Here is a 12,517-nt window from a genome sequence, read left to right as displayed (position 1 = left end):
CCTTGCATCAGAGCCATGGACTGCAGAGGGGGGTGTTTGGACTGCGGGCAGGGGAAGGAGGAGAGACCGCTCTGGGATTCTTCACAAATGATAAATGAGGCAAGTTTGAACCAAACACATACAGATATTGCGGTATCACCTAAGAGATATTAGGTAATAATGTACTGAACTTGGTTCAGAATGAAGATGTTTTTGAATGTGCTGTACATTGCAATGGTAAACTTGGGTTATGTGTGACTTCCCTGAGATTATATTTCATTCTTTGTGAAGAGTCTGCAAATTTTGTTTTTGTTTCTTGCTGTTGTCTGTTCTTTGCTACTGAAAGAATTTTATGGGAATTGTTTGTTTTGAATAAGTTTGTAGGGGAAATGCTCTTTTTGGCGAGATACTCTCCTGTTTTTTTTGTGATTCTATTTTTCAGCTTGGTGGTTAGAGGGATATGGTGCAGCTGCTCCGGCCTTGACAAAACCGGACTGAACACTGTACTCTTGGTCCTTCGACCACCGTCTGAACATTTGCAAAGAGACACTAATGATGGTTGGCTGTTATGGCAACTTCTCTTCTGCACGGGACACAGGGTCAATCCAGAGGACCTTTTGTTTTTAGATAATAAAAATAGTTTTTGCTGAGTTATTATAATTTGTGTTATTTTTGGTTTAAGGATGATAATATTTTTTGTTGTCTTTATGAAGTGATAATGATTGTGATTAATTATCAGACGGGGGTGTTGTCGTGGAATATATTATCATGTCATTAGACAGCTTGACTGGTACACTTTTGACCAGCTATATAATGTGCTCAGATATGGCAGACACTACTGTCTCTTTAAATCTAATTCTCAGTTAGCAAGACTGTTTAACATTCCAGTTGGGAACATCACCGCCTAGCCAAGGTTGATTCTCCTAACTGGGCCATTTCCATCATCATATCTGATATTATGTTACGTCTGACAACTGTGTATTTAACATACGTGTGAACAGCGCTCTGGGTCAGTCTATGGCCAGACGCTAATGTATTAACATGTTGTCTCTGACTGTAAACTGTCCTTTCATTGTGGCCACGGTGAAATAAACTCTTATTATTATTAATAATGACTCAGAATGATTTGTAAACGGCTCATCGTTTAGTCCTTTAATATTTCCCATTACAATATCAATGTCTGATATCATCATTTTGGCAATAGTTTTCGCAGTAGTTGGCTAGTGTTGGCTAACTAGCTATCGTTGTTCTGTGAGCTAACGTTAGCTACCTAGCTAACGTTACTGTTTAACCGTTTCGGGGCCAACCACGGATAAATCCGTGTTTCGAATCCAACGGTTGAGGACCAACCACGGACATGTCCGTGGCAAGGTTGTTTTGGCTTTTATTCCATTGTAATAACCTACTCGATGTCACCGAGCTGCACTGCAGATCTACCCTCCTCTTCAAATTCTGAAAAGTGCATTACCGGCCAGATCCTCTTAGGGGCGCTGTCTCGATAATGCAGTGTGCCATGTGGCAGAACGGTGCACTCTTTTTTTTTACTTTCAATGGAGTTTCCAGTTAGCTGGATTCTGGATGTGCACTAGTAGCTTGGAATACCTTTTGCGACGCCGAATTCACTATGCAGTAAAGGAATATATCATCAGCCAATGGACATATGGATCTACCAGATGGCGATCGATAACTGGGAAATGCTTTGGGGGATCCAACCGGCCCACGGTAAGATCTTGTTCACGTAAATTACATGCTGATCAGGGCTTGTTATGATAGCCATGCACCCGATCAGCGAATGAGGCTAATGAGGCTAACACGGTTATTGGTAATCAATAATCAGAAACGACCCCCCCCCGCCCTTTCATGCATTCATGGTGAACCATCATACCGATCATATGCAGTTTGAGTTTTAACTGTAGCTTCTGTATATCTGAAATGACATTGGATTTAACGTTAGTAGCTATTAGCCCTGTAGAATGGACAGATAGCAATACTATAAAGTATAGATTTAGCTCTACAAACAGCCCCACGGACTATGTAAGTCTGTTTAGAAATGCTGGCCGTCTATAGTGATTTTAGACGGATCCAAATGGCCATGAATGTGTTAAACAAAATTACCCAGTCAACTATTCACTTTAGTTTACCGTAATTTTTTGACTATAAGCCGCGCCTTTCCCCCCATTTTTTCGACCCTGCGGCTTATATAACGGTGCGGCTAATCTATGGATTTTTACAGCTAACGGCCACTAGGCGACCTCCTAAATCTATGGATTTTACAGGTTACAGTCCACCACCTTTAACTCTATGGGCTCTATGGCCGGTCAGACAGACAGCGTAATGAAGGAGTGGCTGAATGAGTGCTACGTCAAGCGCCCTGGAGGATTCTTTCACCAAAAAAAAAGCTTTGCTCGTTTTGGACAGCATGAGGGCCCATATAACAGATTCTGTGAAAGCAGCCATCAAGAGCACAAACTCAATTCCAGTTGTGATTCCTGGACGAAGCATCTGCAGCCAGTCAATCGTGCGTTCAAAGTGGCACTACACGTTCAGTGGGAGGCGTGGATGACTAGCGGCGATAAATCATTCACCAAAACTAGTCGCATGCGAAAAGCAACTTTCACTCAAGTTTGCGAGTGGATCCCGACAGCGTGGAGGAGTGTCAAAACATCCACGATCACCAGCCATCTCTTTCCCGACAATCCCCTCTGTGCACGAACCCTTACATATGGTAATTAAACATTAAAACACCTGCAGCTTATAGTCCAGTGCGGCTTATATATGTACACATCATTCAATTTAGCTGCTGCGGCTTATATTCAGGTGCGCCTTATAGTCCGAAAATTACGGTAATACATGAGGCATTGTCTAACGTTATCTAGCTGGCTAGCTACTGATAGCTCCTGATATCAACATCTGATATCATCATTTTGGCAATAGTTTTCGCAGTAACCTAGTTGGCTAGTGTTGGCTAACTAGCTATCGTTCCGTGAGCTAACGTTAGCTACCTAGCTAACGTTACTGTTTAAACAAAATTACCCAGTCAACTATTCACTTTAGTTTAATACATGAGACATTGTCTAACGTTATCTAGCTGGCTAGCAGTAGCTACAGATAGCTCCTGATATCAATGTCTTATATCATCATTCGTTTTTGCAGCTGTTGGCTAATTAGCTATCGTGCTTCATAGCTGTAAATGAACACTGAGAATTTTTTTTTATCTACTTTTTCTTCCATTTTCTATTTTTCTCCCATCCCAATTTCGTATCGTCCAATTCTACCCTCCCCTGTCTCGAACGCTGTTAGGCCATGCCTCCCACAAGCCGGCTGCAATGTGGACTAAGCCTTACATCACGTGTCCCCTCCGGTACTCGAGGAAGCAGCAGTCGCATCTTTTCACCTGCACAGCGTGATCTCTCAGCGTCGGGGGTCTACGTTTGGAGGGTACGCCGCCCCCGTCGCTTCCTGATTCTGCTGCGCAGGCGCACCAACCGACCTGTAGGAGTCGCTGTCCACAACGTCCGATCCCCACCCATCAGCTTCCCACCCCCTAATACTGCCAATTGTATTAGTATGAACGACCAGCCAAGCTGATAGCAATGCGGAGAGCTGGGTTCGAACCCAGCGTCTCCTGCATTGGTGGTGAGCGCCTTGCCCACTGCACCACCTAGCTGCCCCCACTGAGAACATCTTATAAGTTTCAGTTCATAGGAAAATACTTTGACTATAATGGTCACAAGTAAATTAACTTAGATACTGTTATGCTCAACACCCAGTACTATTCACTTTACTTAATTTCTAAGATTAGATTAGATAATTTAGACAGGATTTTGAGAATGCCTGTGTTAGACCTACAGTATAATACTGCCAGCTGCTATAAGAAAACCAAAAACGATCGGTATCGGCAGTGTATCGGCCGATATGACTCAGACGATCGGTGATTGGTATCGGTGGCAAAAAACGTGATCGGGGCATCCCTAATTTTAAGCACTCGCAAGTTTCGCAGTCTCCCCATTGATTTACAGCGATGGCGTTCTACCCAGAAGGTAAACAGCGACCCCTGGCGCTGAATGAGTTAAGTTCTACCTCACTGCATGAAATGTGTAAGAAACAAGTCTTACATGATTATGGCCCCTTTCATATAGCTACTGTATATAAAACATGATCTTTCATATAGCTACTGTATATAAAACATGATCTTTATATTAGTATTATTATTGTTATTACATTTACAATATTAGCAGTAGTATTAGGTACAAGGCTGATATATATATAGTCAGGATAGGCTATATGTAGATTGAAAGACAGAAAAGTCAACAACTAAAATGTCAATAACAAAATTATTAGTTATTATTATTATTATTATTATTATTATTATTATTATTATTATTATTATTATTATTATTATTTGTATTTGTATTATATAAATAACATCAACAAACCATTCACCCCAGCATGATCTTTTCTTTTTACATTTGTATTCAGTCAAAAATAAAGCAAAACATAACTTATATTAAAGAGCATCCCTGGCTTCTTGGCTGTGATCTCTGTCAACAGTGAGGTGATATAAACATGGATGGCTAGGGAGCAGGGTTCTTCTCTGCCATAGCGAGCACCTGATAACAGCATAAGAACGTGAACCAGCACACAAGACAAGGGAGATTGGGTGAGCGTGGGGAGCCTCACCAGGTCTGCAGGGGACTGAGGTTGTCGTCAAAGGGATGTCCGATGGTGGCCTGGTGCTGGTCCCACCTCCAGGCCTTCAGGCGACTGACCAGACGAGATTGGCACTGGTCAAGACAGTCGATAGCCTCGTGTAGCAGCTGGAAACGACTCTACACACAGCACAGTGCACACACAAGTGGAAACTGTTAACAGAACTCAGCTATAGGGCGACAATAATATGGTCAGTAACACATGAGTCCTCTCTTATTGAGAGAATGAGGGGGAGAGAACGAAATGGGTGTATAATTATTATTATTATTATTATTATTATTTGATTTTTTTTTTTATCTTTGTGGGACTTGTACAGCACTTTGGTAAACGTTGTTGTTTTTAAATGTGCTCTATAAATAAAGTGGATTGGATTAATTAATTAAGTAGCCCCTTTCGTGACTGTGACGCAGCCAACAAGGTTTCACTCGGCTGTGTGATTTAATTCAAGGTGGATCGCTGTTGTCGTTTGAACAACTTCAGATTTCATGGGAACTACCAATCCCCCAAATCAAGAATGTTTAAGATGAATGAAGTAAGATTTTGATTCTTTGAAATATGGCCTGTGTAGACTAAACTATGCACAGAATTGTGTCAGTCTACAAGGTCCGGATTCTACATGGTCCGGCAATGTAGACCTTGTAGACTCCACTACAGACCAATTATCAGTGAATGTTCATGCATTTTTAAGAAGGGCTACTTCCACAAAAAAACAAAGAACTCACCAAAACATCTCAGTAGCAGCTTATCTAAATGTTCTATTTCATATATGGAGATTCATATTTATTTATGTATTGCATGCATTTCTACATTTTATTTCCTATTTTGTTTATTCATCCCAGTATCTTTCTTTCTTATGTGTGGAATTCTACAAGGCATGTAGGTGTATATGTGTGTGTGCATGGCCCCATGCACACACACACACACACACACACACACACACACACACACACACACACACACACAAATCGAAGTAAAAAAAAAAAATTAGATTATTATTTTTTTTCTAACTTCGATTCTTTTTTTATGTTCGAAGCTTGTGCCATCGAACGAAGCTTTGAAGCTTCGAAGTATTTAAGACAGCCCTAATAGCCTCCCTGCTTGACACTCCGCATCAAGGGTTGGTTTGGGGGGAAGTCCTTGCAACATACTAGCGTCATGTCCAAGGGGTGTACTTGTACATCAAGCTGCCTCACGCTACGGAAACAGGAGATAGGCTCCTGCCCCATGTGCCGTTACGGCTGGAGAACCATTGGTTCTCAAAGGCAAAACTTCTTGTATACATAGGTATCCATCCCTTCGAGCAGTTGTTCCAGGTAGATACACTCCTGTATGGTCATAGCTAGAGCCATATATTCGGCTTCACAAGTTGATAAAGCCACGGTGGGCTGTTTCTTTGTTTTCCACAAAACCAATGAGCTGTTTGCGTTCAAACCCACACAATATCCGGTGGTACTCCTATCTGTGGTGTCAGCTGCCCAGTCTGCATCACTGTAGGCTTTAAGCCCTAGGCCCTCGCTGCTCTTTCTGAAACACAGTTGTCTGTCGGCTGTACCTTTAAGATAACGAAAAACATGTTTTACCGTAATCCAGTGCTCCTCTGTGGGATCAGCAAAATGCTGTGACAACTTACTCACTACAAAACATAGGTCAGGGCGAGTACATGTCGTCAAATAGATGAGGCTACCCACTGCTTCCCTGTACATTCTTACATCTGTCAGTTTCTGAGCATCCTCCTGGTAGTCCAGCTTTTGATCACATGGTGTATCCCTTGTTCTACATTCCTGCATGTCAAAACGTTTCAGAATCTTTTCCACATATCTCTTCTGGGATACTGTTACACAATTGGCAGACTGCTCAAAATCCATACCTAGAAAGTGTTTTAACCTCCCAAGGTCTTTCATCTTAAATCTATTGGAGAGTATCTCTTTCACCTGAGCTAGGCTCCTGGTGTTGTCCGCTGCTATTATCAAATCGTCTACCCAGATGACGATGATCACTTTCCCCGACTCCTTTTATTCCCTCGAGTAAACACAGGGGTCTACTGGGTTCTGTAGGAAGTGATCTTTGATAAGGCAGGTATGAAGCATCTCGTTCCAATTTCGCCCAGACTGTTTTAGGCCGTAAATGGATTTCTCCAGCTTACACACTAACTTCTCTCCTTCTTTTTCGTAACCCTCAGGTTGTTCCATATAGATCTCCCTATCTATGGGTGCGTGCAGATAGGCTGTCTTCACATCCAACTGTCCTCAGCTGCTTTCTGAACCACTACCCTTACACTGGTCAGATTGGCTGTGGGGGAGAATGTTTCACCATAGTCTATCCCCTCCCTCTGACTGAAACCCTTAGCTACAAACCTAGCTTTGTATTTATCGTGGCTTTCAATTCCCTCCTTGATTGAATACACCCATTTTCCTCCCACTGTCTGTCTGCCCTCCGGTAATTTCGTGAGAGTGAAGGTGTGGTTGTCCTCTAGGGACCTCATCTCCTCGTCCATCGCTCTCTCCCATTTACTTGCTTCCGGGGACATTATGGCCTCTTTAAAGGTCTGCGGGACCCCACTGACTACCCTGTAGCAGTAATCAACGGTGATGGGTGTACTGTCCTCCTCGTCACTCCCTTTCCGAGCATAGTCTGTCAGATACTTTGGGGGTCTGTGTTCCCTCGAGGGATACCTCCCACTGCTTGGGGCACTTGACGTCACCCTCGGGTGCTCCTCGTCATCGCCCTCTGGGGGTTGCTGACTGTCTGTCTGCACGTCTGGGCTGATGTGTCTCGGTTTCTACACACCTTACTCTGGAGTCCAGCTCTGGCTCCTCTGTCTGTGTCTCGCCCTCACATGTTGTCTTTGTGACAAACTTGACTAGACTGTGTTTCTGCACTATCCCTTTACCGGGATAATAAACCAGGAAAGCGGGGCTTCCCTTGTCGTGCCCTACAAAGAGCCATTTTACACACCTGGACTCTAGCTTTCCTCTGTCCTGCAGGTACGCATAACACTCTGATCCAAAACGGTGCATTCTGGCTAGATTACACTTCTTTCCTGTCAGTGCTGTATATGGGGTGGTGCCCGTGTGCTTATTGAAGCACCTGTTTCTGGTGTAGGCGGCTTCTTGTACCGCATAGTGCCATAGGCTCTTAGGTAAGTTACTGCCTACTAGCTTACACCTAGCCATCTCGAAAAGGGTGCGCCATTCTCTCTCTGCCACTCCGTTCTGGTGTGGGGAGTATGGACATGACCCGTTGTCGGACCTCAAACATCTTACTGTACCATAAGGGGCTACAGACGCAGCGCTCAAAAATCAAACCAATTCTGCTGCTTGTCTGCTGCTTGTTGCTGCTTGTGTGCCACTTAAGTCTACTCAGGTGTTAATTTTCCGGGGGTGTTGGCTGGGGGAACAAAGGGAGGGTAGTTAACTTAAGTGCTTCCCCAGGGAGGGGGTCGGGGGCTACTGCCCTCAGACCCCCAAAATAATTTGTATATGGGCAGTCTGACTTGGGGTACTGACCATATATTAGTGTTGCAATGCATGATAAGTAAACAGTGAAAAAAGCTAAGAAATCTGATGGGGCTGGGACATTTGGGACGAATAAAAATTTAAGATGAAAATCTGCCCAGCCTGTGGGAGGAAGTGGAGGTGTGAAATCTGGCCCGGTCAAGAACAATAGAGGAGTGGTAGAGAGTGGTAGAGAGGCATGAGAGGTTTGAGTTTTGAGTGCTGTATCTGTATGTCCGCCAGGAATTTTTCCGTGGCCTGGAGTGTGTCACTTTTTGCTTTAAGAAAGTAAACAAACACTGCCCCTGTGTACACGTCTGTAAAAGACTGTACATATCTAAAGCCTCCTATGGACTTGTTCCTTACTGGACCGGCAAGGTCTGTGTTAACCAACACAAGTGGTACTTTTACTTTTTCTGTGGGATTCCTGTTTCTCGATTGAGCAAACTTCCCCTTTATGCACACGACACATTCTTTATCAGGTCTACGCTTTTCGTCTTCAATGTGCATGCCTTCTGTCACCGTTTGCAGTTTCAGTAAATCCTCGTAATTACAATGACCCATAATCTCATGCCATGTCTGAATATCGTGGCTGACGGTTACTTTACATATATTATTGTCATTACACTCAGTTTTCAGGTAATACATTCTCTGATACACGTCTATGTCAAATTGTATACCGTTGGGCTCTACAAGAACATTTTTACCTTCCATGAAGGACACTCTGGCCCCGTTCGCAGCAGCAGCCATTACAGAGAATAGTCCTTGTGGGAACGACGGCACATAGAGAGCGTTCCTTAACGTCACTGTACGCCGACGCCCCCCGCTGTCCGTGAGGTATACCTGTGCGTCCCCTCTTCCTCTCGCCAACCCGTGGATGCGCCTTCCGTCTGTCAGCTCCATGCTGTGTCCCTCCGGGCGGAAAGTTCTGTCAAAGTTCTTGAACAGACTCCTGTCGTTGATGACGTGGGACGACGCACCTGTGTCCACGATCAGTCCCTTCCTTTGGGCTTGTTGCAGCTGCGTTGGCCTAGTGACGTACGGCGTCTGCGCCCTGGGGATGAAGTCCTCTTGTTTCGCTACTCTCCAGTCGTCGCCTCGATCCGTCTCACGCCGACCATCGCCGCCATCTTGTCCATGCGCGTGTCGTGCGCCCTGGTCGCGTTTCATCATGCACGCTCTGCTTGCTTGCCGCGGAAATCTGCAGGGGCCACACCAGACAGCCCTCGTGCAGTTACTTCTCCGATGACCTTTCTCTCCACATCGCCAGCACGCATGCTCCGTCGTGATCCTGGTCCTCTCCCTTGGCGTCGTTCGGGCCTTTAGCGCCCTCTCTCTCGCCTCCGCGGCGGCTGGTTGGGTATCTTCTGAGGCCTCGAAGTTCCTTAACTTAGCCTTGAACTGTCCCAACGTCATGTCCGTTGAACCGTGTGTTACCAGGAGTGTGAACGGTTTGTACAGCTCCGGTAGTCCTCTCATTATCATCGCCATCATTAGCCCATCGCTTGGTGCTTCTCCGGCACCCCTTAATGGCGTTGTTGTAAATTCCCCATGATTTGTTATGCTGTGTATTGTCATTTCCAGTCAGGCACTTCTTTGATGGCCCAGGGGTCCTATTATTTATAGTCTGGCATCTCTCTGGACAGCCCAGGGGTCCTAATGGGTTTAAATACAGCGGCCATCTTGCCCCCATGTGTTCCATTGCTGTCTGCTTTCCCAGTAAGAGTGCGTTCATGAACTAAGTAAGTCACCAATAGCCTACAAATATAGTGCCTATGGTAATGATAGATACATGTCATATGTAGCCTGCCTTATGTGTTGAGATGCTGTGACATGCATGTGTGACTATGATTTGGTTTGCTACGTTGTGTTAATTCATGCTGCTAATTGAGCTATGCTAATGCCAATAATGCTATAGCATCTCTTCAGTTGTGTGTTCTGGATGCCATTGCATTCTGCCATTTACTTGTTATGTTGGTCCATGCGGCCGATGCTAATATGCTAGATAGCATCTTTTCAGTTGTGTGCATTATGTTTGGTCCATGCGGCCAATGCTAATATGCTAGATAGCATCTTTTTCAGTTGTGCGCATTATGTTTGGTCCATGCAGCCAATGCTAATATGCTAGATAGCATATTTTGCTGTGTGTTCAGGTTATGATTAATAAGCATGTACCTCTGTTAATTATTGTGTGTTCTGCTTATCTGTTGCAGAACACCACTCACTCAATCTTTGATCGCTCCATCCAGCCCTACGACCTGGATGGAAGCATATCGCTCAACAACAGAATCCTTAATAAATACGAAAGGACTGTTCTCTGTGTCTGCGTCCGCTCTCTGACCGGGGTGTGCCCTTCTGGATGAAGTGGCTCCAGCAAACTTTGCAAACAAGCATTATATCTTCAATATTGGTCCTTCGAGCCGGAGAACTTCACCCACGACGGCGCCATGGACACACAGAGAACAGCAGCAGACGAAAATGGAAGACAAGGAGGAAGGCTGCGACAGCTTCCAGCACACCTGCAAGGCTATCTGGTTAGTTTACCACAGTCCCTCATGCCTAATACTGCACCGTCTCTACCAGATGACAGCGAAGGTGCCACCGCACAGCAGCTGCGGTCACTCAGCCTGCAGACCGAGTTTGCAGCTACAGGTGACCAGCTCCACACTGCGCTCGGGCCCCCTCCCTGCCTCTCATTGCCGGGAGCAGTCGATCAGACGCGACACTGGGACCTATCACCGTATGCTAACACCCGGCCTGACCAGCGGGAAGTGTGTGTGGGGCTCACATCGCCATCCCCATCAGAGCAGAGCCACCACAGTCGGAGCCTAACAGGTGGCACCTCTGACGCAAGAGGACCTTGCTCTACCGTGCCCCTACGCCTTCCACCACCATTGTCACATCATAGTCTGAGCGTCCCACCCAACCGCTCACCATGGTCGAGCTCGCTGCCACTAATACCGCTGCTGTGCCCAACAACTGCAACGTTACAGTCTCAAGCCACAACCTGTACACCGGGCCAAAGGCAGCAAGCCTACATGTCGACTCAGTCTCTACCGCCGACAGTAACCTCCGCACCGCTGTTCGGGGCTGCTCCGAGGCCCCCAGCCCCCACCGCGATGAGTCTGGTCATGCCACAGTCTGACTTCCAGGTGATGCAAGCAGTGGGTCACGTGGGCCAGCAAATGCCAACGGTACCAAGTTACCAGCCTACCTACCGGTCAAACCAGCCTGTGTCATCAATGGTGAGGAGCAGGCATGGCAGCACACCAGCGGCCGCACAGACCCGGTATGAGCTTACGCCAATGAGATCTGCATATCAAGTGCATCAATATACTACAGCTACGCCTGCACAGCCTAATTATCAACCTCAGACTGCAACAGCACTCTACCCTGCACGATGGTTACCCACTGCAGCTGCTCTCCAGCCAGTGGGCCAACATACAGCAGGTGCACCTCAGCAGTCTACCTATCAACTACCCTCCTGGACAGCGCCGCCTTCACCATTCACAACCGCTGTCGCAGCAGCGAGGGCATATCAGCCTCCACCAGTATTCCCTGCTCAGCAAGCGTATCAAGCGCTGCCGCACCAGCTGAGCCACCATCAACGATCATCATATCTGCCTCCACCAATCAACACTGCTCAGCAATTGCATCAAGCACTGCCGTACCAGCAGAGCCATCAACAACCAGCATGTCAGCCTCCACAAGCCATCCCTGCTCAGCATATGTATCAACCATTGCTGCACCAACTGAGCCACCATCCACAACCAGTGTATCAGCCTCAGCCTGCTGCATCGACTCAGCCAGCCTATCAGCTTGTGCATCCAACACCCGGTCCAGCACCCTATTATCATGTAGCAGTTCCACCGGTCCAGTATGTCCGTCAGGCCCAGTACACAGCACTACAGGATCCATACGCTCTCCAGCCTCCCAGGCAGCCAGTCCCTGTACCTAAACTGCCTAACCTGGTCCATGACAGCGAGAGAGAGTTCACGGACCTTAAGATGGCGCTGGACCACCTACTCGATGCCCACACTGAACTTTCTGAGCACTACAAGTACCGTGTACTTATGGAGCAGCTGGTTCTAGATGAGGCTAAGCTGATAGCCCAGTCCTGCAGGCATTATGCGCAACCCTACACCGCCGCCATGCAGGCCTTGCAGCGGCAATACGGACAGCCATATCAGCTTGCACAAAGCGAGATTGCCGCACTACTGAACGCTCCTGATCTCAAAGCAGGAGATACCAAAGCCTTCCAGAGCTTCGCCCTTAGCGTCGACTTGCTAGTGGGAATGCTCACATCACTGGAAGGACCTAACGGGATGGAAGTC

At 46.3% G+C, this 12,517-nt stretch overlaps 1 protein-coding gene across 3 annotated transcripts in view; it reads right to left on the bottom strand.

Moving 5' to 3' along the window:
* Positions 1-12,517, bottom strand: part of stat6 (signal transducer and activator of transcription 6, interleukin-4 induced) — a 115,954-nt gene that overhangs the window by 56,893 nt on the left and 46,544 nt on the right. For all 3 annotated transcript variants that reach the window (XM_084333164.1, XM_084333162.1, XM_084333163.1), the window contains exon 8: positions 4,660-4,808. In XM_084333164.1, coding sequence (XP_084189290.1) covers positions 4,660-4,808 — 149 coding nt within the window. The remainder of the gene's footprint in view (positions 1-4,659; positions 4,809-12,517) is intronic.

This window comes from Notolepis coatsorum, assembly GCF_963971535.1.
Source record: "Notolepis coatsorum genome assembly, chromosome: 17".
Lineage (NCBI taxonomy): Eukaryota > Metazoa > Chordata > Actinopteri > Aulopiformes > Paralepididae > Notolepis > Notolepis coatsorum.
Note: the sequence above shows the minus strand (reverse complement) of the source record. Positions and strands in the feature narration are given on the sequence as shown.